The following is a 27,731-nucleotide window of genomic DNA, read 5'->3' on the forward strand; positions in this document are numbered from 1 at the left end:
TGGTGTTTTGCTTAAGATGAAAAAAGGAAAGCAATACAATTATTTCCTACCCAGTTCACAATGAATCTTACCATATTTCATTTGATGGTGCTTGACCAGACTGTGAAATGTTATTTTGATAGACAGGTGAACGACTTGCACCCTCTTAGTCCTGAGCTTGGTACAAAGCCTCATATTAAATTCACTAGCTATCAGGTTTAGATTTTTTTCAAAACAGTCACAACAGCATAGCGAAAAACAAAGCTGTTTTTTAGTGAATAGGATAGCCAACCTGTATTAACACTCTGAATGGAGTCATTTTTCTCTTCTTAACATTTTTTCCTTCCCATAATTTTAATTTTCTGACAATGTTGTCAGGCTCAAATGAAGTACTCCAGTACGTTATGACAAGTCTTTGTTATAAGATCTTTCAATATGGATTAAACCTAGAGCCACACGTTTTAATTAAAAACTGGAAACGAAAGATTTTTATCTTTAAACTATTCTATGATATTGTCTGGGTAAACCTGATGCTGCACAGCTTTATTCTCCTGGAACCTTATGAAGATTTGATCAGAACAGCTATTAAAGAAAGATCTGTCTGTCTTATTGTCACAGCTGTCCCTGTTCCCTTTCAGTGTTTTCTAAACAAAACTCTAATAAAATCTGATGACTATTTTCCACATTAGAGCATCTGCTTTGGTAAACGCACCTTTTGTTCAGCTGTCATTGTTAGACTTTGCAATCGACCGGTCATATTTCCTAAGCTTTTTTCGAAAGCTGCCACTAGATGAGCCTATGAAAGAAACAGAAGAAAACATTTGTTGGGACAAGGGGTCTTAAATGTACTTTAAAACTTTCAAGAATATGAGGAATGTTTCATATATTTTGTCTAGACAAACAAAATTGGGACTTTTAAACCCAGTACTCCCACTCTGGGCTTTCTCCCATATCTATTTTATTATTTTTTTCCTCCAAGCTCATCATCTCCAACTCTTTTGTATTAGCTTTAAACTCAGAATGAACTAACTTGGGTATGTGAAGAAGCCAAGTTAGTACAGGAGTCCTCAGGCTTCTTTAGCCTGCAAGGAGATTAGCTTAGGTATCTCTGCCTGGAAACAAATTATAGATTTAATGCCTTGCTTTGACTTTAGTGATGTATTGGCCAAAAAAAGTCACCTTCCAAATAGAAGTCCAGGAACAATTATTTTCAATTACTGAACACTTCAGAAGAGGAATTCAAGTACTTTATCTTAAAGGGAAAGTTTTAGGCTCCTAAATAAAACACTCCAGAGGAATCCATGGAATCAAACAAAAGAATCGTGATTACTTTTATAAAATGTCATTGCTTGGTCTATTTCTCAAATATTGTTTTTATTATATATATTAATATATTGATTTTATTATACATATTCATATATATGTATAAGTATTTATACATGTGTTTCTATATGTATATATAAAAGACAATCTTGAAAATTGTAACTCCTATTTTTCAATGAGAAAAGTGATAAAACTGAAACTGATTAAAAAATGCCTTCTTATAAAAAGCTTCACTCTATTTTCTAACAACATTCAACATATACTCTATGCAAGCAAAACATACACAAAGGTTATGTCCAACTCTTTTGTCGTTCTAATTTACATTTAGATTTGCAGGCAGAGAAGGGCAAGGGTTCAGAGAGAAATCACCAAGCTAAGCTAGGTTGTACAGCTAACGGAAAATGAGAATTTAACTTTTATGAAAAGCCACAAAAGCCCAAATCTCCTGTCACAAAACCAAACAGTAAAAGCAGAAGGAAATATTTATTTTCACTCTTCAATTTCAAGAGTGATAATAGGCAAAGTTTTCAAACATAGATACTACAATACACTTGGAAATGTAATTCAGAGAGACCATATTTATATGCACAAATGGATTAACTGAGCTTCCTCCTTAGGAAAATTTATTTCTTTTTAGTACACCAGTATACACACACAGTGCCTGTCAAATTTTTCAGGTACAAATTTGCATGCTTGTGCAAACATAGCTAAAACTGTTCAAATGTGCCTGATGGTATTGGTCAGAAGAATAATCAGAAAAAGACATAGCCCAAAAAGTTTTCTGCTATGCACTTAGGAGAAAGAAAAGAGGTTTTTGCCACCTTGCTCTGTATTTTATTCCTCAAATAAAAAAAGAAGATCAGATATATGACAGTAGCCCACTTCTGTTCCTCCACTTCAGAACTGTTATGTTGTCAGGTGGCTTTTATGTTGTGTAAACCATTCCCCATTGCTATAGGGATTTCAGTATCTTGTAAACTCCTTCTTATGACAGTGAATGATACAATTAGCAAATAATTTATTTAATTATGTATGGATATAGTGGTCAAACCATCTGCTTTATGCATACACATGAGGATCTAGATTATACTTCATGTCTTACTGATAATTCTTTCAGTAAAGAATATGTACCCCAAGGACTAACTTTTGATAAACATGAGCCTAGATACATATGCAATTTCTTAAGGATTAAGTAGTAACTGTATATATTCCTGGCTTAACATATATTGCTTAGGCTATATTCTTGAAGTTATAATTTTAAATAAAATGAACTCAGCATATGTGTTGAATACAAATCTGACACTTATCAGTCGATATAAGGTTACTCTTGTCGGTTTGGAAACTGCAGACTTTGGCTGTTCCCACTGCTCTGTCGCTCTGAGGAGAAAAAAGTAACTGCCCTTTAGCAACAGTAGTTTTGAAGCGTACTTCTACTGAAATAATTAGCAGCATATTATAAGCCTCCAGACTATCTGTGGTGGTTGAATTGTGACGCTGACGACAACCGACCCAGAACACCATCAGAAGTGGAGCAGATGCGCTATCACAGAACTGTGGGCAAATGTCTCTGTCACATGTGTTTAACAGGAAGCTAATGGAGCGCTCTGTTCACTGCCTCATGAAAAACCCTGTGGCTAGCCTGATGGCCCATGTGTCTGCCTTGCCGTGAGACTAAAAACGGGTATTGAGGGCTCGAAGAGAGGAATCACTTGCTTAATTATGCATTACTTCTATCATTTTTTCACAATTATACAGTGGTAGCTACAGTTCCTTATTACATAACTGTATATATGTACAAAGTATTTTCCCATTCCTTAGCTACAGCTTCAGCATATATTGCGCTGAAGTTTGATTACACGAAAAATAATCAAAAAGCATCATTACAAACGACACCAGGCATCCCTGAAACTATCATGTAATAGCGTGAAAGTCTCTAGAGAAAGACAGCCATGTCACAATTACAGATTCTTACTCAAATTAAGCCCATGATAGAATATATTATCTCAGTCGTAAACATAATGGGATCAAGATGATGATGGATTTCTCCTAATTCATTTGAGATAAAGACTATGAAGTTTTTATTTGCTAATATTAAAGAGTCATAATCGAAAGGCCCACCAGCTGACCACTATTCCAGAAATAACTTGCAATTGCATCATCCATTATCTTAAATGTTTATTGTAACAGAACACTGTTCTATGAAATACAGAGTGTTAACCTTTAAAGTGATAAACTGTGCTACTGTTTCCCAAGGTAAAAAACACTTATTTATTCATCAGTCAAGGGAACTATTAATTGTTGAATTCCCAGACAGATTTGTCCCAACAGAAATACTATGTTACAAAATAATAAAAGTTAGTTTGAAAAGGCTAAACTTACTTAAAATTATATGTGTGCATATGTATGTATAACACATATTCCCATATAAGATCAGACTTTGTATTTAAACAAGCAAATTCAAAATTATTTGAAAATGTCAAACAATTGAAATAGATGAAAGAAGCTACTGTGACTTTAAACAAAGGTCATTAGAATTTTAAAATTCTAATTGCATACTTCTTTTACATTTATGAATTTGGTAATTGATTTTGATTGAATTGTTAAAGATTTTTTCATATCAGAGACTGAGGATTTTTTACTTTATCCAAAAAGAGCCATCCTTTCATTCTAGAGATAATATTGAGAAAAAAAATTTTTTTTCATGTATTACAGCCCGTCTCTCACACCTCAGAAATCTCTGTGTTACATATGGCAGTTGCATTTATGGCATACATCATTTGAATACCATACAAAACAGTCTGAAAATTGAAGGTGCTTCAGATGACTCCTAACATAGAAAAACATTTTCATAATTGAATGCAGCATTTGCGCTTGGATATACACTGGAGCTAGAGTCAAGTAATAGGACATTATTGTAAGTATGCCTACAGCAAAATAAATGCATTTTTAACATGATCTACATGTTAGATACATAGATGATATACAGTTGTTAATTTGCAGATCCATAATATATGGATTAATTTTGCATTCTGTTGACACCTGAAGTTCCCATTGGAAACAGCCAAGGAGACATATGGTCAGGGAGTGACTTCAGTGCTAAGTCAGATGACCAGATTTGATTTAAAACATTTCCTCCTTAATAAAAAATCCCCACTAGCCAACTCCAAATAGCCCTGCTTTTAGATTTACAGCCCATCTTGAATGTGATGTTTGCGTATCCAAAGACTATTGGGGTGACGCGCTTTGCAAGCTGAACTGCTGCGTTCAACCTTATGAAATAAAAGCAAATAAGGAAATTTCCTCCCACCTGACATGGCTGAATGAAAGGAGGTGTGAGAGGCCAGAAGGGAGCTGGCTGACTGCAAGCAGCAACTGTACATCTGTTGACCTCCTCTGTTCGCCGCCTGCTATGATCTTGGTGTTTGGCTGCAGGATAGTGGTTCAGAGCTGGCCAAACCAGAGCATCAGCCAAAGAGCCCCCTCCGCTTTCTAGTGGCATCCTGGGGCTCCTACGGTTTGCAAGGCTGCACCCTTCAGCTTTGTACACTACAAGGCACTGATCAAAGTCACTCTGAACAAGCAGGCTTCAGGCTGCTGGAAGGAATTTGAGCCCTTGTCAGTCACGCGGGAAGTCTGCTGGTTGGACGCTTGCTGAACTGAAAACGGCCCTTTCTTAATTAGGAGGGAGATTTGCCCCTCAGTAACATCCAAACAAGCAGTAGAGGAAAAGCCAGAATCTCAGAAAAACTGTAAATGAGGCATCCAAACAGCAGCTAGACCCTGTACGGATTTAATCATATACAGGCAAAACCCTGTGGGGTTAATCAAACGAAATAAACTGCTGAAATCAAGCGCAGTACTGGAGTCCAGTTAACAAAACCTGCATAATAAATGAAAGCAAGTAAGAGATGTCTCAACAGGGGCTTCCAAAACACCTGAGAAATGCTCAACCTTGCAGCTGACAGGTTTTGAAATAAAGTAATACATAAGCAAAGGCCTGACAAAATGGGTCATTTTGCAACCCGACAGACTTGTAATGACACATGTACTTCAGAAGTGTCACCAGTCATTTTTTGCAACTTAGCAAGTAAAGAAAAGATGCAAATAGTGTGGGAATGAGATGGATTATGCTCTTTTTTTCACTTCCATACAGCATTTTTACTCAGTTCTATCAATCAAGGAAATGGTAACAACAAATTTAAGCCTGAGATAAACTGTGAGGGAACAGGGCTTCTTGCTCTTAAAGGTAAGTTTCCTTCTCGAGACCACAGCGAGGAAGAAACGGCTGCCTATTTTCAGACACTGAGAGTAAAGAAATTCAGGAGAGCTCGGGACTAAAGCTAAGAAGATGATTGTATTTATAGCAAAGGCACCAGAAATGCCTGAATAATTTTCTAGTCAGTAAAAGGTACCAACCACAGAAGACATACTGAGGCTGCCAGAGATGGATATATCCACAGAAAGTTAGGCAAAGTGATTAAACAGTTTTCTGCAGAAGAGTTACTGTTCAGTCAGACTCCAGCCTACTGGAGCGCAAGTGTGACTCAAAATGAGGGTCACAATAATATTATTCATTTAGAGACCAAAACGTGCTTTTTGATTTCTTCATTATGGATAAATTCCAGCTTTTGAGATTAGGACTATTTCTCCTTTACATGCCAGGGACTGGTGAAATATATCTCTCAGATTAGGAGATAAATGATATCCATGTAAAACATGTATTTACTTTATAGATAAGACTGCTAAGACAGTACAAGTTAATGAAAATTAAAAGCCCACCTGGGTTTGTCATAAGTTTGTCATATTAAATCAGATACTTGTTAATCACTCTCATGATCTTTGTGAAAAGTATATAATTGCTTGCTTCTAAGTATCAATTCTGTAATTAGGCTAAGTTTCACAGACCATACCACCAAAGGTTATACATACACTCTATATTCAAGGCGATTTTTACTCTTGATGTTTAATCGACACTTCATAGAATTTATTCATATAAAGCGCTCAAAGGACTGACAGAATTAGTACTAACACATTGTCCTTAGAGAGTCTCTTTTGACCCTTTGGACTTACGTGGAAGTGTTTTCTTTCACGCTTTACATCTTCTGTACCAGAAATAGCAGAGAAAGAACTTAGAACCAGACTTACTGTGCTCAACGATTTTCAGTCTTTGGTTTTGTAAAGTATCTCATGACAACATCCTGAAAATATTAACTTATAAAGTAATATCTAGTTTTCATTTAAGATTGTTTTCATCATGAAGGTATCTATATCCCTTGTTCATGCCTAGAGAATTTGAAACCACTAAGTTTCATGCTCCTGACAAGTTTAATTTTAAGGGAAATTCCACATGTTGGGGATTTGGAAAAAGGAGAGATTTTTCTGGCATCATTAAAAAACCCAAGTACTAACAGGATCAGCTTTAGGGTCGCTTACAGGTTTAGAGTTTAAGGACTGTCTCCAGAGAGATGGATTAGAAGGTAGCTGACACAGTCAAAAGAACATGATTAAATTAACATTTATGTAACATATGACAGGTATGCATGTATAGGTATGCACGCAAGCACATATGGGTTTACAAATACGGTACTTAGAATAGTTAAATGCAGATGTACACATGTATTTTTTTTTTAACTGTCATGTTGAAAATGTTACCCTTTGAACTAGACCAACATCATTCTTCACTGCACCCCCAGCATTCTGCATAGTGGGGATCTGGTTCCAGCCCTGCATGGGACCAGATCCCCAACCAATACAAGATGAGTTAAACGCATCAAACTTAGGTCTCACCCATACAGCAGAATTAGTTTGAGTGAAAACCAAACCAAAATGAAACTATCCATTTTTAGCTTGACTAATTCTCTTTGTAACGTGGACCAAATTCAGGGTCAAACTCAATTTAATTGTAACTTGGACTAGACTTTGAAAACTTGGCCACAATAGCTAATTTTATGAGAAAACAGTCTGCGCAGAATTCACCACACACAAAGGAATACTGGCCAGAGATATAGGCAATGACTTCTAACTTAAACTGGGGAGAAATCAGACACAACTGGCCAAAACACACCAAACAGCAGCCTCATGGGTTCAGCTGTGTAAGAGAACGCCCTGCCACCCTTTTATTTTATTGCTCCTTGCTACTGGATTAGAGATTACAGCATTGTTGGGGTGACTAGAAGAGGATGGAGACTAAAGAGAGTCATGTTTCAACTCTCAACACATCAGCAGGAAGAAATATGCTGGTGTTTGCTGTTCAGAACAAGGGAAGGAGAGAATTGCAAACCATCTTTCTGCCTCCTCGGTAAAATGAGGCATGGTACTGAGAGTCCCCAGTTATCACTGACAGTGTGGCTCCCAAACTAGCTCTACTACAGGCATCTGAGCACAGGCCTACTGCAGGCAAACATCTTAGGTTTACTAATAGGGCACCACTGCTTGTAGGGATCAAGCTCATACCTCTGTTTAATACTACCTTGTGTTGCGTTGCATTAACAGGGCACTCAGAGTTAGTGCAGGAATCTCTGTGGTTGTGCTTGCTAAAGGCTCAGATCACAGCCTGCTTCCACGTGTTCTCCATGGCAAGACAGAGCTGCTGCACCACCAGGTTTTGTAGAAAGAAAAGTGCCATGTGAGGAACAACAGACTTGTTAGCAAATACGACTACCGGAGACATGCTGGCTTAGCTTTTCTGATGTTCATTTTAGTTTGTTGCTCTCAGGATAGGAAAGTAAAGAATCGCCCAAGTAAAAATCTACCCATCAAAGATGAAGATTACAATGTTTTACTTCTAAAACATGCAAGAGAAGGAATCTCATTCCCAGGATACAGACACTAGCTATAATTTTGCAAATGAATAGTCCAACTCAAAATTTAGTTTTTGAATTTACGAAAACACAGGATTCCAATATTGCCTGCTTCATTAGTTTATTTTCAGAACTCAAAACAGACTGGAGGGCAAATCTATGCCAATATAGAAAGACAGACACTCGTGGGTGTTCGGCATCCACCTGAACTGAGCAGGAAGAGCTAAGAGCAGCTTTTCCACATTTTCACATATGGCAGTCCTAAGAGAACAAGCAGGTTTCACACCGCTAGGGATTATTTTCCCAGCTGGAACACAGTACTACTTCACGGAATGAAATTTCCTTAATGAATTAATGAATTTCTTTAATGAATTTCCTTAAAATAATGGCAGTAGCTATAGATCTAAATGCTCAGTATGTCTATGTTTGAAGAAAGGCACTCTAAAAGTTGTCCAAGACATCAGGAAACTGTTCTCTCAAAAAAACCCACAAAATGATACTCTCTTGCAACTACATGTCAGCTTTCCTCGGGAATGGTAACTCTAGTTATATTCTGAACTGCATTAAAAAAAACTCACTACAGATTGCTCCATAACTATCTGGTAACTCCATCTGAAACCATAGTAACCAGACAGGATTTTAGCTCACATTCTCTATATTGCATTATTTTCTGATAATGTGTTCAATAACTCATATCAGTACTGTATGACTATTGGAAGGAACAGCAGGGAGCTCTCTGTGAAATAGCCCAGTTTCCATTAGTTCTACACCAGCACAGTTACTGCAGCATGTGAATTCCATACAGAGTTGTATATTGTTCTTCCCATCTAGCTGTATTTTGAAGGACTTATCTTTGCAAAATGGAACTATAATGAATCCTATCAAAAGCTTCAATTCATGCCCTTTCTTTGGTTGTGTTTCCCTGTTTTTAGTTTGGGGCTTTTTTAAATTGATTCTGAGGAAAGAGTGGACCTGGACCAGACAGAGCTGTTGTCACATCCAAAGTATCTAATTATTCATTGCTCTCTCACTGATAGGATCAATATAGTTGTGGTTCACCATCTGCCACTGTTCCTAAGCTTCTTGCTTTGCTTTGAAGTGTTCACCTTGCAATGGAGGAAGACAGCTCCTAAGGCATGCTTGCTTATACAACCCACTGACAACTCTGAAGAATAAACACAAAATATTAAACTGAGATTTAAAGGAAAGCCAGTAATTTAAAGTTCAAACATAAACTGACATTCAAGCCAGGTTCAACAACCAAGTTGGCAGGTATGGCACAAACTGCAGTTTATCTTGGTGTAATCATAGCCAAGTACAGTTTATCAAAACTACAGGTCACAGATTCATGTAGCACCGTAACCCCCAAAATACTACTAGCACCTTTTTAATAGTTTAATCAGGTTTAATTAGCAGGTTGTAATGCACTTTATAAAGGACGTAAGAATTATTATTCTATTTTACTTTAGGCTGGCAATTAGGTTTCTAAACAATCAGTGACATTCTTTCAGTCTGTTTTGCCAAGATGGAGTTTGACAAATTCATGAAAACAATTATACCATATAGTTGCCTGCAATTTCTAGTCCTCCATTCCTACTCTACAGGAGGTGGAGGCACAGACAAATCTACTGCTAACCAGAGGGAGTTTATGTGTAAGTTATGTATACTTTTCTACATTTGGCTATGTCTACATTGTCACACTTGCCAGCCGTAATTTCACCTCAGTGAAAGTCAAATCAACTCATTTTGCAGACATTGAAGGAAAGGCAAATTCATTATTAAAAATATTTTTTAAATTTTTTAGCTAAAATTTGATACAGTGTTTATCAGAATTTTCTTTTTTTTGCTCAGCACACTGCAGAAAACCTGCAGAAAACTGCATCATCTTTATGAAGCTGATGTGAGTTGCTTTTTTAGTGCGTATATCACTCAATACATTAGCAAAAAATTGCTCTTCAGTCTCAAAAAATGCAGTAGCACGTGGACTGTGACAGTTTAATATCCACTCCAGTGACGGAATTTTCATGATGACTCAAGATCAGATCATTTGGATGACATGTAACGGAAAAGTCTCTCATCATTACTGTGAGTCACAGTTTGTTACTGATCTCTGATCTGTAGAGAGTACATCCTCATACATAATACCTAAATTTTATATGTCTATATACAGTTATATGTATATATACATATCATATACATATACACACACATATACATATATATGTGTGCATATACATCTACATATACACATATATACACCTAATAGCTAAATAAAATAGTTTGGTGGCTTCGTGCCACTGAGCTTGAGTCTGCCGCTCTTACTTCTGGTGAATCAAATGAAAATTTTAAGACATTAAATATTACATTTAAAATTCCCCTTAGGAAACAGGTGTAACAAAACAAAAAAACATTATAACCACTATTGTTTCCAGAACTCTCAAGTCATTTCCACTGAAGACATTTCCACTGTGTTTAATTACAAAATTTCTTCTGCTTGAAGTTGAGGCAAAGGGGATCTTTAATGAAATGACTGATTTTAAAAACATCAAAATAAATAAATAATAAAATTCTCTCAAAGCAGATGTTGGTACCTGGATTGAATAAGAGCTATTAGCAGATCTGGAAAAGCATTCTGTGTTTGTTTTAAGTACTGTTTATCATCATATAGCAAAAATACTTACATTTGCTGAAAGCTGGGATGTGAGGGTAGCAACTTTTTCCTGTGATGCAACCAGCTCTCTCCGTAGTTTCTGAATTTGCTAGATATGAAAACAAACAGATTCCGGTCGGTATTTCAGCTATTTCCTTTTATTGTTTTTTTTAAATTATTTTCTTAAAGGACCCCTAATATGTTTATAAAATCTGAATTTCACAAGTTTTAATCTCAAAACTATTCAAAAATACAAATTACTAGAAGATGGCACTTACACTGCGCCAACTGTTTTCTTGCACTTAGGCAGTGTATATACTAGGATCCCACTTACTGGAGCACATACAGGCAAATGTTTAATCACTCTGTATTTACAAGACCCTGTTTGCACATGCAAATGTCACGTTCTTTTATCAAATTCCTTAAGCTCCAAACAGATCCTTAGCCTAATCAATGACAGGAGCCCTTGCTCGTGAAAGAATCTGGGTGAGGTTCATCTTGCCTAGCTATAGACATGTGATGCAGCTGACATATGCTAAATGTCTACATTAGAATGAGAAGAAGTGCCAAAAAGTACTCCCCCACTGCCTGGCATGAAGGAGATTTCAGTGACTAGATCAGACACAGATGTCTACCTTGTGGATGTCTAAAGTTAGATGAGGTACAGGAATGTGGGTACTTCCCACATGCCATGCAATTCAACCATGTAGCCTGTTTAAACCATATATAGCTTTCAAAAACTTGCTGGTCAACTTCAAAAAAAGTAGCTTAAATGTGCTTGTTGATACAAAAATAAACTTACTTCAAGAGTCTTCTCCTGTATCCTTTTATGAAAAATAGGATCCTTAGGCAAAGTTCAGCTAGAATAGATATCTAGCATGAAACTCATGAATCATTTTAAGCTCACTTAACCCTACTTTAAATATGATATGGACCCCCATTCTTGCATTGAACTTTAGTACAGCATAGAGTTTCACTTTGAACCCCTTTCATATTCAGACATAAAAGGAATTATTCCACACTAGGGAAGTAAAACGGCTAAAACCAGCCTAGGAAAAGGAGTAGCTAACATTCACACACTAACACTTGCATTAGTAAAGACTATTGCAATACTTTAATCTTATGATTCCCATGAAAATCAACCGGGAAAATTGCACATGCTCTAAAAATGAGGGGTACTTGCACATCTGTGATACGGAGGTACCTACATCATTTACACTAGCTCAAAGCAAAGCACACAGATTACTGAGCTGTTCTGCATCCCAGACTGTTACTTTTCATTTTCCAAGATGTCTCTTTGGTTTTCAGTAACAATTATTTGATCTTCCTACTTAAACTATATTTTCATCACATTCCAGCAGCTATACAAAGGCAGTTCTCGTGAAGTGCTGTTCCACGTCTCCTGCGAGAGCATTCACAGAGCTCACCTTCTAGATATCAAGAAAACATCATGCAGAAACATACAAACAAGAAAGCTTGTTTCACCTCTGTGCACAAGGAAATAAAAAGAGGAATTGCCACTTACATTATTGAGCTACAACACACTTTTTAGCTCCTTTGCTTTAACTTTCAAAGGAACTTAGAAAAGTTCAGGTAAAAGTTGTATTGAACTATACTGTGGTAAGTAAGGAAGGAAGAATATGTTTATTTGTCTGTTCATCTTCCTCCAAACGTTAAAAAATCACCATCCTTTTTTGGTCAACTTATTGTTTGATTACAATAGTAAAAAGTAGGAACACAATAAACACAGGAGTCTGGAGGCACGTAGTTCTGTGAAGTGGAAGGGCACCCCTTGGTGCTGCATTTTATTGCTGCTACTCCCTGGTGCCCTTATAATACAACTAGTACTTCATTTTGAGAAAGGCTGTAATTGTATCCAGCTGCTGACCCAGTCTTGTTACCCATTCCTATATACTGTGAGGAGAGAGAAGCTGTTTTCTATGTCAGAATTGATTTATATCTGAAATCAATCTGCATTTCTCTGAAATTCATCAAAGCAATCGGTTTCAGAAATTTAATACAATGCAAAATATAAGTGATAGAAGTTCAAAGTGAACATTTTAAGTATTTCTTCTCCTGAAAAGCAGTGCATTACTGATCTGCACAGACCCTTGGATCCAATAAACAGAATGGTATTAAATCTGAAATCAGACATATCACAGCTCCTCCACTCAGAAGTCCGATTCTCATTGATTCTTCACATCTTTTCAGAACCTCAGCCAGAAAGCATTCTTCAGCATGAATGCAAAGAAAACATATTCTAGTGCAGCTACAACACTGTCTTTTCCCTAGCAACTCAGAATTTTAGCCATTCTGAATAACCAATAAACTTTCAAATAATATCATACAAATATGTTAGTATAAAAACACAGAAAAGTTTTTACCTCTGAATGTGCCTTTTCTTCTGCCTGGAAGAAAAGAAAGAAAAAAAAATGATTTAGAAACAATGTGAAACCTAATTACATTAATAGAAAATAAAAGCCAGCTACATTTAAGTGAAATGAATAGCTTCACAGATTCATTACATTCAAGGAAGGTATGCTGTAGAAACAATAAGTGGAATTCTTTTCAACTTACTTGGAAAAGCTCCAACTGAAAATGCAAAGAGTTTGCCAGCATACTGACTGCTGGGCTGGGGGGGTTTGCACTTAAAAGTAATTTCTTCCATACAAAGTACTGACCAAAATATTAAGATGGCCTATCAAGGAATGTTAAAATTTTAGTTCAGGTTTGTTAATAATATTTAATAACTTCAGGTATTTTCCATATTGTAAAATGTTGTGTCATATAATGATGTTAAACTTCTTATTTACTCAGCAGACTTTTTCAACAAACCAAGAAACTAAATTATTACAAAGCAAACCTTTGAAAGTCTGCTAAGACAAAAGTTGTTAAATTTGTAAGCAAGTAAGTAGTCTAACTTAGGAGGCTTTTGTCAGATTGAAAAATCTCACTTCAATGGGATTCCAAAGGAAAGGAAAGACATGCCAGGAGGAGAGGAATCTCTTCAGATCAAATAGGAATCAGTTAGTGTACTGGAAATCAATCTACCCAGTGATCTGAGGTGGCCCAAGATCAGAGAAGTGGTCTGACATTGTCCTATTTGGAAGAGAAATAATCAGTAACAGAAAAATGTGGGTAGAAGAATTAGCTGTATATACCCTGAGAAAGGCTAAGAAAACCCAAGGTAAGAGTTTCTCAGAAAATTCCCAAATAGATATCTGACAGTACTGGTGTTATTACAAAAGAATATAACTGATTCTTGGAGTCCCTTTTAAGCACAACTTTGGTCTTGTTCTAATTTTAATAACTGATAGATATGTTTTCTTTCCACACTTGGTGTAGGGGCAGAAAAACATTTAGAAAATACCTCTTTCAATAAATGTTAATCTGCTAATAGTTACTAAAAACACTGAGATGCTATGATATTTCTCTGTGCAACACTTGGAATCGCTCTTAGCTGAAATTACCGTAACATCTGATGCATCACCACATGGGAAGGATTTTGAATCATGATTTATTGGTCAGCACTGATGTGACACACACAAATACTAACTTTATGATCAATGTTCACAAAAGGGCATCTGCCTACAGCAGGAAATTGAAAATCTATTCTCACTATTGTTACTTCAAATGTAGCGTGTGGACAATCATAGAGGATCAAGAAAGACTATGTCCTCTTATGAATTCTACTGGGCCAGGAAAAGCCAAAAAAGCAAAAATTCAGGGGTGGTGACCTTTTACTGAAACCGCCACGTGGGGACCTGGCCCTTCATCCTTAGACTGTTGTCCCCCACTGATGAAGGAAGTGCTGCATGTTACTAGCAGGTGACTCCCTCACTGCACAGAAGTGTTGCCTCTCCCCCACAGTTCAGAGGCAGCTTTCACAAGACATCTTCTGTGGACAGTGGAAGGGGTAAACGAAAGAGAAAGAACAGGATTCTGGGTGTATTATCAACTTAAAAAAATATAATCTGCAAACCAAATACAACTGAATAGTTTTCAGTTAAGAGTTCCTGCTGGCGCCATAATAATCCAGCAGCATTCAGTCTTTGGCTCACAGCATCAAAAGGCTCTAAAAGGAAATATGTATTTTTTTTTCTCTCTCTCTACTTCTCCATCATATCCATGCATCCCATCCTTACAATTTTTTTTTCTTTTTTTGAAGACTTAAAATATTAACATTCAAACTATGTCTCCTTTGAGCTTGGCTTAGCACAGCTAATGGAGACTAGGGAGTCTAAATGTAACTAATGCTGAAGAGCCAGTGAGAAAAACGCAGCAATTAACTTAAGAAAGTATGAACTGCAGTATGTGTCACCTACTGAGTAGGAGGAGATTAAAATTGGAGACAGCCTATCGTAACTCACTCTGTCACACATCTTTTTCAACTCCTTGGAGAGCTAGATGTATTTGCTGTCAAAACTGTGTCAGTGTAATACTACATTGACACAGTTTTAACAGTAAATACATTTAGAGTATCCTACAGTCTACTCACATCCACTTACATGGCATACTTCTCTGTGAAACAAGATGTTTGGCTCTGTACGTGCATGTCTCCACAAGCTAGATTTCTAAGCTATCCAGATAAATTCTGGAAACCCAAGTGCAAACTGAAAAGAAAGCCAATATATACAGAAAACACTGGTGAATGCATAAGTTGTGTCTCATTGGAGTTACTCATTGCAACAGCAGCAAATCATAAAATCTCTCTTCCAAATCTCATATTCTAATTCTCAAAGAAATAGTCTTCAGAGAATAACTTCAAACCTTTTAGCTGCCCTCTGGTAATTATACATAAAGATCATGACCTTTATTCAGTATGTTCTCTGAGTCTCTCCAGAGAGCACTGATTAGGCTGCAGAAAAACACTAGCACCAAGGCTTAAGGCAGTGCTTGAGAAGTCTGATAAATATCCTTGGCTGAGACCTGTAAGGAAAGGCAGCTGCTTTGGAATAGCTGTGCAGTGATTTTGGCCTGCATAAGTAAGGAAAACACCCAGCTCTTGTATTTCTCCTTGAAGCTACTAAGAGCTGAAAGTGAGTAATGTGTACCACACCTCTGTGAAGCTACCGCTTTCTGGAGGAAATGGGGCACTGCATCCCATGGCTGAACAATGAAACCCTGTTCGGTACTTTCTGCTGATCTGATTCTGATTGGCAACCTTTCATGTTTCTACCCCACTTGTGCATCATCTGATTAATTGCTGAAAAGTTGCTTAAACTTTTTTCACAGGATCAGCAGGACCAAGCAGGAGAAATTCTAATAAAGAATTATCCCTCAAGGTCAACCCTACTAATTTTATCATGCTAATTCTTTTCTTGCCCTTTACAAATCTTTCTGTAACTTCATTACCCTGTCTACATAATCCATAATTTAAGGACTGTGGCTTAGCTGCCATGCAAATTTCCTAGTTTCAGAAGTTTCAGAAGCTATTTCATGGCCTTGCAGTATGACCTTGGATAAATAGTTTAAAGTTTCTTTTCCAGGAAAAATACTGTTCTCTAATACTGTGGGGTTCAGCTAATATTTCTGTATATATACATATATACAGCAAATACTCTGTAATCTTGAATGATAGCAGGTTATATAAATGTGAAATATTAGTAAATCCTTGCTACAATAAACAACTTCAGGACAAAGATATTCCAGAAACACCAACTGATCGAGTGCTGAAAGTATCTGGTGTCAGTCCATAATTTGATTTTTATCATCTATCAGTTTCATAACATTCTTCTAAAATTTGACATCAGAACTGAATTATAATTTTGGAAACTCCCCATGCAAACTGAACATAATGTCTCATAGAAAGGGAAACAGTAGCAAGGACTTTTCCACAAGCGAAGCATAAGTGAGAAGCTTTGCTTTGAATGTTAGTCATACCTCACACTGAAGCCAGTCTGCATGTACATTCTACCCCTCAAAATAATTCAGGGCTGGTCTATAAGGGGAGATTTGTGGACTGGAATTGCTCACAACTTGCTGCTAGGGGCTAGACAAACCTAATGCCTGAGTACCTGATGTTTTAGACATGCCATTGTGTAGACATTTTTAATGATACAACAGAGCTAGGAGAGGCACCATTGGGGCAGACATTATATCACTCTGTCCATGGATGCAACCTACTTCCCAAGCTAACATGAGTTAATACTGAGCTAGGGCTCCCAGCCGTACGAGTGGTACCATTGCACCAGACTGCATGGGCTGGCCGTTCCTGTGCAACTGGCTGCCAAGACAGAGCACACACTGGTGTTGACCCTGGGTAGAGGATCCCATGCCGTTCCTGGGATGTCAACTGACACTATTCAATACCTGAAAATATGGAGAGAAGACAGATTGTTCATGACTGCATAGTGTGAAAACAGAAAGGCGGGTTGCTCTTCCATGAAAATGGGCCCCTTGGTATCGCCTGTGACTGCAGTTAGCTAATAGGTTGCAAAGGAACTGCTGTGTTTTAGCAATGGAATGTCCAGACATGTTTAACTCCTTCCACATGGATCACTTCTTGCTAGCAGAATAACTGAAGCCACAAAGTATGCAGTAGATAACAAAATGATAGAAAAACAAAAAAAAAATAGAAAAAAAAGTAACTTCCGCTTGGGACAGGAGAATACAATTAGTAATTAGTTAATTCTAAGTTAAACTAATTAAGATTATTTAATTTTAGACATTCTTCACCTGGAAGAAGTGTGTCTAAATTTATGTCATTTCTTTTCTAAATGCTGTCATTTTCAACAAAGATCAATAGATAGTTAAACTGAAAATTTTATCTCCCTTACCCTGAAACAACTTTGTGTTTTTAAAGAAGAGCATCTCAAATGGTGACAAGACAAAAACACTTTATAAATGGTGCAATCACAGAACCAGTTCAAAATGAGCAAAAGCACTCAAAATTATCAACCACAATAGCATGAAGACATTTACAGCATGAGGATTCCCCTGAAATTAGATTCCTAAACTATTACCTTCTTTTTAGCTTTCAAAATATACATGATGTAATTTCAGCAATTCTAAGTTAATTACTTAAAAAGATGCAAATGATGTATTTCAAAATAGCATAACAATAATACCAAAGATGAAAATAAATGTTCCTGTTTTACTGCAGTGCAATTTAATCCTTCTAAACCTCAAACTACTTTACTTTATGTAAAATCAACAAGAATAGAGGCAAGCAAAACTTTTTCCTAAAATGTCAATACTCACCGTAGAGTAGAGAGAGGATGTGCTGGAGACAAGTGATAATGAAGACCCATGTACTTTAAAAGGAAGAGAAATAATATGAAATATTGATGAAAGAGCATAAAACCTCCCCCACATAGCTCAGTAACAGAACATCGCTTCTTAAAACGAGAACTGATCTTCCACAAAAAACAGTTATTACGAATTATCAGTATAGAAAAGCTATTGTTATTTTTTCTTGCACTTGAAAAAATTGCTGTATACAGAAAAAAACCGCTTTCCTGTGTACTAGGTATGAGAGTAAGCCAGTGAGATTCAGTATTATTAGCTAGCAAACCAAGCATCACTTTTGTTGTTTTGGCAACCAATCACCTAATAAATAGACTCTTTAGCGAAACTAGAAATTGAGTTGTTTATATACCTGTCCAAAGCTGAGCAAACTGATTTTAATAAGAGACTATGCTTTGCAGAACAGTTTCGATTCCCTGGGGTAAGCTCCCAGGCTTTGCTCAGCTGGTTTCCTCCCCCAGCACAACACAGAAGAGCGCGTGCTGGCATCTGCAGTCCGTGTGAAGGTGTTACTGAGACATGTACTGACTATTTCCACTCATCATCACTAGAGTCAGCCTCAAAAGTGCTGAGTACGGACTGCAGGACTTCATCTCAAAAGGTGGTTCCTGGCCTCTATAGAAATGGCAGGTGAAGACTAAACTGAGACAAAATTGCCCCTTCTGCTTATGATGATTCTCCTGAACTTAAAAGAAGATGGTTTATGCCATTGCTTCATTTCATTTGTGCTTCAAAAGAAATTTGTTAACATTTATAATCTCTCAGTGTTTGCTAAATACATTATTTTGCTTTAATAACTATCTGGTGAGTCAGTATGCCAGGCTGACAAGACAAGAATACATGGACTAGACAAACAGAATTTAAATCTGATTTTATAACTGGGTAATTATTTACAAAGATTTGGTATACTGATAATTGAAATCCTCTTGCTTTCAACATCCCCATTTCTTTCAGTCTCTGCTTAGAAACTGTCAGCTAACCCCCCCATTCCGCTGTTTCACTCAGCGTCTCTACCATTACCTGTCTTTCTCTTCTTTCACTTTTCTTTCACTATAAGCTTCCTCAGAGTTCCTATCTTAAATAAATGGCCTTCCAACAGCATCATTTCATGTTACTCTCTAAAGGCCATAATCTGCTGAAAACTGCTGCTATTGCTGCACTGACTTCCACTTGCTCAGTTTGCTCATGGATCCAATCCAGCCGGATATGAAACATGACTAACGAAAATGCTTTCATCAAAGCCTCTGATCACCCATTACTGAAATATCAGATTTAACACCTCTTTTTCTATGCATATATTATTTGCCATGTTTTCTATTCATTCTTCCAGACTTTCCTTTGACGGTTCTTCCATTCCTCAGTGAAGGGTCTGTAGTCACTTCTGTCCTTGAATTATGTCATATGTTTCTGTGCAGTCAGCCACCATCTCTGCTGACAACTCACAACTCAATCTGTTCTGCACCCTACTGCTAGTATTACATATCCAGATGGCTGCCTGACATATCATCTAAACTACTGAAAAAGGTACTGAAAACTAAAAGTATTATTTGTCAGCTATTTCACCCAGGAAGTCTTGTTCCCTCTTATATCTCATAACTACGAGCTTTTGGGGAAAAAAGACTATTTTTTTTTGGCTTGTTATAAAGACCATTTGTTTTGTCTTCACTTAGCAGTAAGCAAGATGGAAGAGATGATGTTATAGTATGAATCTCTATTAATTTTTAGCTTTTTTAAATTAAACGGTGCGAGAACTTTCTACTTATGGGAATTCTGCAAACAATCAGATTTACCAAAAATGTTAAGCAAAAGAAATTGTTATGGTGCATTTAATTAAGGGTCATCAGATGCTCTGTGAAAACAAATGAACAAAAATCCCAGCCCCAAATTCCAGCTCTTGTACACAGCATTAAAGAAACCAGAAAGACTGCAATAACCTGCATAAACAAAGTAGTGTGGTCAGGTCCAAATGCAAAATTTAGGTGAAGAAATTCACATTCTGTTTGCTGTAGGAGGCTGCAGGGAAGTGGTGAAATGAAATGACTCCAAAGAAGGGGGATGGTAAGTGGCAATGACATTTAAAAAAACAGGGAATATAGAAGTAGGACTAAGAAAGCAGGGAATAACAGTAGTCAAGGTATGCTCAGGCACTCCAAATTTATAGGCAAAAAGAATAAAATCATTTTCCAAGAATGGTTTCCTTTGGCCTTTCCTCCAAAATTTCTAGGACACATTTATAAAGGATATACAGGTATGATGTGCTCTGTATTGCAGACTATTTTGTGAAATATCTTCCACACTCTGGGGTAAGGAAGTCCTGCAAGTCCATCTCAACAAATTATTTAAACTTTTATGTTGCTGAAGAAATGTTTTAAAATTTTACTACATTTTGGAGGTTCTCAGTTTTTTTGCTTATCCAAACAGCAACTCAGTCTTACCTTCTTCCATGCTGTCCCTGAATGAACCTGAATGACTAATTGCTCGTGGTCTCTCTTCTAAGGATGTAGCACTGCCACACATTTGGGAGTCATCATACAGATCAAATGAAGTGTCTTGTGCAGGGATGCTGTTTGAACGCATCATACTTGGTCCAGGAAGGTTAAACTGAGATAGGCTGGTTGGACTCACTGGAAGGCAAAGCTTTATTAATGAAGTACATTTCCACTGAATGGATTTTGATTCTGCACAAAATAGAAATGTAGTACTAGCATGGTTAGGTGGATTTTAAGCTGTTGAGAGAATGAAAGGCTTTTATTCCTCCATCCAAAGCCATGACAAAAGGGTGAAAAAGATGATCTCCAAGGAGCTGGAGTTAGATGCAACTAATCCTGTAGAATATTCAGTAACACTAACGCTGGTGTCTGAATAAACACCTGTTCACTTTGACAGCCCAAGACAGAAAATCAATGGGAGAGATGAACCCCATAGATTCCGAAGTTAAAAAGGAGTAAGAAATTGTCATTTTTTTTATAAACAGCTCTTCTAATAAATCAATACCTGCATTTTTATTGTTTTATACACATACATTACTGACTGCAGTTAACACCAAAGCTTCATTGGCATAGGCAGGATATACCTATCCACTAATTTTCTTCAGCACCTACCACTGTATGAAGTCAAAATTCCTGTGTAAGCCAGTTAAATCTCATCATAAATAGAAGTAGTCTGGTCACTCATTGTTCAAATCCAGAACAGCTTTGATGAATCTACTTTAAACGTTTGGAAAGTCTGCCAGTAAAAAGGAAAGCCTGATCAGGTACTCAGCACCTAGAAGAAAAAGCTAATTGACTATCCAGCCAGTGTTTTGAACTTCTGTTTTAGATCAAGCAAGATGCGCCTTAAGTCATAAATTACCAGAGCAGTTGTGTTGTGAGAGTCAGTTAATACCACAAAAGTATGATAATGAAAAGAAGGCAAGGACAACAACAACAACAACAACAACAAATTAAGAAACAGATCCTATTGATCTCTGTTGTGAGTAACAGAACTATAAGAAAAAGAAGATAATAATAAACAGAGAATGATAGAAAGTGAGAGAATCACTGCTAAAAGAAAGCTGTTCTTTGTCTAAAACTACTGCAAGTACATGGAAGAAATCCAAAGCAGTGGCTTATTTAGACAGTTTCCAACTTCGTTTTTAAAAGTGGCTTTGTTCAACCTCTTTTTCCCATTTGTAATAAAGCCCAACATTTGTATGTCTGATCAAATTGCTTTCAAGTGATTGTAACCTACAGAGGCCATAGGCTGTGCTGTGACAGAGTGGCAGAAGTGTGACTTGCTGCTAATTCTACAGTAAGGCTCTAAAACACAAAAACTCATTGTGAACCTAAGTTTGTGTCCAGCACTGGGCGAATAAATGGTTTTCTATTAAGTATTTCAAAAAAGTAAAATATCAAAAAACTGAATTTGGGTTGGATTAACTTGAAACAAGATCCAGAAGAGCCAAATCTAAATGGCTTGTAATCAAATAAACCTAAATGTGACTCACATCCTAAAATATGATATTCTTTTCAAGGATAAGATTTTGATTGGGCCCAGCATAGTTACAGCCAGGTCAGCCACTGAAGTACATCGGAAAGGCCTATCTCAGAGCAAACCTGCATACAGGAAAAAAAGCAAGGTCTGGGTTGATGTCCACTAAAATCACTGGAAAGAATCCTACTGACTCTGTGATCTTAAGCAGGGCTAAAAGATGAGTGCTTCGAACTAGAAGCTAATTCCCAGCTTTGCCTCAGATTTTCTTATTCTTGGGCAAGTCATAGAGAATCTGTGCTTCTTTTTAGTACATAAAATAGGATGAACTCTCGCCTACTCCAGGAAGAAGTGCTTTGAGTTCCCCTTCATTAGTGAGGTACCATAATATGGTGATGGAAATGTCAAAATAAATTATCTAGTTTGGCAAGCTAAGAAATATGAACCATTTAATTTGATGATTCTATTCTAAAATGGGAGAAATGGACAAGGGAAATGGCATTTACCCAGGTTGGAAAAGTGGTATTTCCCAGTTGCAGATGAAGACATAGCTGAAGGAGAAACAAGCGGGGACTGACTGCCAGTGTCTTGCAGGCCTCCAGTTGAATGGGAGCGTAGCCACTCCTTGCCTTCCTCCTGACTCGTCTGCCGCGACGATGGAGTGTATCTGAAAAACCACAGCTGACATGCTCAAAACAATGACAACACAATGGTTTGGAAAGAAATGGGTGCTGCTTAAATACCCTTCACTGGTCAGACAGAACAAAATCCTTGGAATGCATCAAGTCAAGTGATTGTTACAGATTTTACCAAGGTAAAATTTACCACCTTATTGCAACAGAAAAAATACAAGACTTGAAACCCACCAGCCCAACATTACTTCAGCTTCATCCCCCTCCCAAAACCAGCATTCCCTTCCTTTGAAGAAATATGATGATAAATCATACAAGACAGACAACTGAGCTGACAGGAAAGGACTTAAAAGCTATAGCAAGTGTACAGGTTGATGCAAAAGCTCAGATACTGTATGGCTAGGACGGATAATGGACAGACTAGAAGCCAAGAAAGGTGAGTAGTCGCTTACGAAATGACATCTGCCATGGATCACATGTGGGCAATTGGTTAAATGAAAGGCGTGAAACATCACTCTGAAAAAGGAGTTTCTGTTGGTAACGGCAGCTATTCATGGTCAAATGTACCATCCATTGCTCTGAATGCTACTTGGCATTGCATCCTGCCCCAAACTGAGGGGAGGGAAAGGGACAGGGAAAAATACTCAATTAGCAGAAGCAAGTTCTCTGGAAGGAAGAAGTTTGGAAATCAAATAATTTATCAACTGCTTGCTACGAAAAACCAGTAAAACAAGTGCAACTGATATATGGGCTAACAGGGAGAGCTGATAACTCATTGTCTAGGCTTTTTTGGCTGGGCTGGAAGAAGGGAAATTCCGGTAGTGGTTAGAGTCATCAAAACGTTCAGGCATTTCTTACAGCGTGGGTCTTAACCAAAAAGGTTGTTTTCAGCAATGTCTGCAAAAGCCCACTTCCTTCAGCACAGTTTCATGTCAACATATGAATATGTCCTTCACCACTGTCATAAGCCATCAGTGTTCCCCAAACAGCAGAGCAAAAAGGGCTTTTGGTATTCTGGCTTCAGGCTTAAAAAGGCACAAAGATTTCTGCTTAGAACACAGATTAAATGAACATGCAAGTTCCCATGTTAAGTTTGCAGTTTTGTACAATATTTTACAGCATTAAAGCATCTTGTCCTGATAAAATATTTACTTCCTTTCTTTTAAAAGGATACATATGATCTATGTTTATAAATGTCACCCAGAAGAGTCACCCAGTGGTTGTCAGATCAGAACGATGGCAAAATGTGAATTCAGGATCTGGGTCTTGAACTGACACTTCCGTACATTAAACCAAACTGACAGTCCTTTGGGATAACTGATCAGGCCTATACGCCTACAAGCTGTTTTTCCACTCCATTTCTCCATCAGCTCTCAGCCACCTTTACAGTCTTACAGCCCACAAACCTCAGTCATCCCACTGTACCCTTGCAGGGTACATGCCTTTATGCCTCTTCCGTATCCTGTCTTTCCCAGTGTCTCTCCAAATGCAAAGGAATTCTTTGGGGATAATGGGACATTAGGTTGAATTCTTTCTAAGGAAAGGATAGTGCAGAAGAGGGGAAGCTGCTACCTAGTGAGAGCACTTCAGCAATATCTTAAAATTTCATACAGCACTGCTATTTATCAATAACTCAAAAGATTTGAGCTATGTAATTTCAGTGACTGAAAGGCTGCAGAGTGTGTGTGTGAGTGCACATGCCTCAGTGTGGGTGGGTGGGTGGGTGTGGGTATACGGGAAAGTGTCATTGCCCTGTTTGCTCTATCTACTCTCTGGATTAGGGAGATAGGCTGCCATGCCTGATGAGACAAGATAGGTTACCTCATGATTCTCTCTTTTATCCATGGAGTGCAGAAGAGGGTAGAAAACTTTCGTTTTCCATATAGAAGACAGCTGTAATGAGTGGGGAATTTGTAGCAGAGCTGGAGTCTCAGTATTGCTGGGTAGGGCCCAAGAGCACTAGCTGCAGCAAGGCTCATTTTATACTTATAAACCTTGGATACCAAAATGTATATTTTCTGGCTTCACCCTTTAGCTACATCTTCAATTCAAATTCCATGAGTGTTTGCATTTAGATTTCAAGTTCAGATCCATCTCTAAACCTTGTTTTTCTCTATGTTTTCAACAGTTAACCCCATTGTATTGCCAAGGTACTTTGCCTGTCTTTTTTAGACCTCCAGGATTGAATGCCTCTTAAGATTCATCACATAAGGAAACTATTCTTAACAGTATTCACTTTCCAAGATATATCTTGAAACTAAATTTATTCACTGGGCAGGCTTGGAAAGAAAAAGTCCATTGTTGAAGTCTACAGTTTTTTGGATTGAAACTAAGTACCAAGAGCTCTGTTGTAAACAGGATCAGCAGAAGGAGAAAGTAAAGGAAAGACAGTGTAGAAAAGGTTATAGAAAAACAGAGAAGCAGCAGTCATGCTCAATAAAATATATACCTTAATCCCTTTTTGGGTAGTGTATTTCTGTCAAGCTGCATGCTGTTAAAACAAAAAAAACCCTAAGGACATACGGTAAACAGGACTGTTCAGAATTACAAATTTTAAAGGTCTAGATATGGTTGCATAACAGAAGGTCATTTAATGCTTTTTAATATATCTTTCATGAAAAATGCCTGACTCATTGAAGGGGACAATAGGGCACGGACTGTTGCATATTCATTTTTCATCCAGACATTCTCTGGGCTGGGTCAATAGTAATTTGGACACAGTCCAAGTCACAAAGAAGTCCTTCTCTACAATTTCTAACCTTCCTACAGCTTCGCCCTGCAATCTGTGTGAGAATCATATGGTCACAGCATGAAACTTTATTTTTCACAGTTGCCTGTGATCCTCCAGTAGATTTCCAAAAGCAATGAAGGTTGCAGCACCTGCAAGGAGACAGCAGGGCCTTGCCAGAAACCTAATGACAGCCCTGCTTGTAGAAACATGCGCTAAACACGTGGAGCTCTGGCTTTCTGTTGCCATGGGGCTCACACAGGGAGGGGATGGTGCGGGCAATGAAAAGCGGCACCAGAGCAACATTACTTTATATTCACACACAAACGGTGGCAGAGTGGCCGATAACCAAAGATCTAAGATTGGGGTTTTCCTAATTCAAACTCCCTCAACACTAGAGAGCGGACTAGAGGGACATCCACTGGCCCTCCTTCACACCCACTGTCATTTGGGCACTTCCTCATAACCCTGGCTAGTGTGGGTTACATTTGAACATTGTATCATTCCCTGATACACTTGAATCAATAGGTAGGTAGTGTAATTTTTTTCACTTAAGAACATAATTGAGCATCACCATAAGGATTAAATTGTGAAATGGTTTTAGGAAGCTTCTGCATTACATATCATAATCGCATTTCTGAAAGCGACAGGGACTTAGGCCTATACTTCCTGCCCAAGGACACTCTCCTGCTTTACTAATGCTGAGTTTCTACTGTGCTGGTGGTGCTGGTGGCCCACTCTCACCTAATGTTGATCAAAGGAGGCAAAGGTGTCGAAAATACTGTTGGAGTTAACAATCTGTTACCATTAGGGCTCCCAGTCTAATGGAATAAAACCACTCTTATCACCAGCAGGAAGTTTTATAGGCAATTTTCCTAGTTTGATCAGGGCCTTGTTCTGAATGGGGAGAAAGCAAATGCAAGAAGGAATTCAGCAGGATTTCAGCACCAGCCCAGCTGTAGTGGTCTGCATGAGGATAGTCCACTACCTGATAGAGGAATTTATTTGCAGCATTTTGCTCCCTACACAACCAACAGAAAGGAAGAATGTTTGGTAAAAAGAGAACATGGATTTGAATGTGAGATTCATGTATTTATTAGTTCCTTACAGAAAAGAATGGGGCCTTGATGTTCATTTATGTAGCTTTATGCACCACTAAATTTCAAAACAAATAAACATGATCATAACAGAAACAGTTTCTTCTGCAAATACTTCAAAACTCTAATGAACGATACATTTTCTAATATTACTTTAGCTTGCAGCTTTATGTATTTCAAAATAATCTATATCACATTATCTAGAAATGAAGGGGCCAGCTAGTGCTCCTTTAAACCAATCAGCAACCAGAAAGGTAGAGTGAAGCCAGATAAATAAACTAACCATCACCACAGGAGCCTGCTAAAGAGCTCCTGAATTCAGATGCCTAAATGAAATGGGGGTGAATATTCCTCAATATGAGCATGGAATTGTTGCAGCTGCATAAAAGTGAGTTCAGCAAACATTCATGTTGCATTTTAAAAATACTAAATCTTGTGAAGATGCTCCCAGATTTCAGGTAATTACGTGAAACTATTGATCATTAACCATGGGTCTATGTAACTATTAATTCAGGCCCCTAACTGGCCATATCCTTCTAGTACCTGAAAGCATTCCCGCATCAAGAAGTTGAGTTTGTTACTTCTACAGAAATGGACATTGAACAAACAGAACTGAACAGTAATGTGCACTGACTCCAGTAGGACACTGCCAGCCTATCCTCAGTGCTCATAAGATTTGTGGAGGTAATATGAAAAAAAATCCCCATTTAACATGCTCTTTAGTCCTTTCCTGAAAGAAGCGATGCATCTGTGGAAATCTGTCTCCTTGGCTCTAAATAAATAGGAGTCACATACCAATATAAAGTGAGGCTCAAAATACCATACTATTCCTGACAATGTTTTCCTTTGCCATCAAAAGCAGTCTTGTAGGAGGAAGACATATGCAGACATAGACTGAATTTATCAAGCCCACTGTCTCTCCATTCCCATTTTTTGTTTTGCACTGTTGAAACCATCTGCAAGTTCTCTGGGGGGAATTACACGAAGCCTTATAGGTCTCTGTTTCCTCCCTACCCTTGGTGTCGAGGTTAGCTTGGGAAAGTGAGAGAATGGCCATAATGCACTGTCTTTGGGTGATTTCTAACTGTTGCACTGCTGTTAGGGAATAAAACAAATTATTCTAAGATAAGAAACATTTAGGGTGGTGTAGGAGACAGGCTGGACCAACATGATATGAAACTTGTAAATGAGTTTCTACAAATGGCTGAGCACACCAGAAAATCTGATACATGATGCACTGTTTCAGACCTTAAAACCAGAACCATCAACTCTGCTGATAATTTAAAATAATTGAAAGTCTCGAAG

At 37.7% G+C, this 27,731-nt stretch overlaps 1 protein-coding gene across 1 annotated transcript in view; it reads right to left on the minus strand.

Annotated features, from left to right (window-relative positions):
* The window catches only part of NAV3 (neuron navigator 3), a 282,224-nt gene that overhangs the window by 30,064 nt on the left and 224,429 nt on the right, over positions 1–27,731 (minus strand). Inside the window, exons 17-23 of the mRNA XM_067313062.1 lie at positions 25,051–25,092; positions 22,476–22,636; positions 20,436–20,624; positions 17,956–18,008; positions 13,137–13,160; positions 10,784–10,861; positions 692–775 (exon numbers count right to left, since the gene is read on the minus strand). Coding sequence (XP_067169163.1) covers positions 692–775; positions 10,784–10,861; positions 13,137–13,160; positions 17,956–18,008; positions 20,436–20,624; positions 22,476–22,636; positions 25,051–25,092 — 631 coding nt within the window. The remainder of the gene's footprint in view (positions 1–691; positions 776–10,783; positions 10,862–13,136; positions 13,161–17,955; positions 18,009–20,435; positions 20,625–22,475; positions 22,637–25,050; positions 25,093–27,731) is intronic.

This window comes from Apteryx mantelli, chromosome 1, assembly GCF_036417845.1.
Source record: "Apteryx mantelli isolate bAptMan1 chromosome 1, bAptMan1.hap1, whole genome shotgun sequence".
Classification (NCBI taxonomy): domain Eukaryota; kingdom Metazoa; phylum Chordata; class Aves; order Apterygiformes; family Apterygidae; genus Apteryx; species Apteryx mantelli.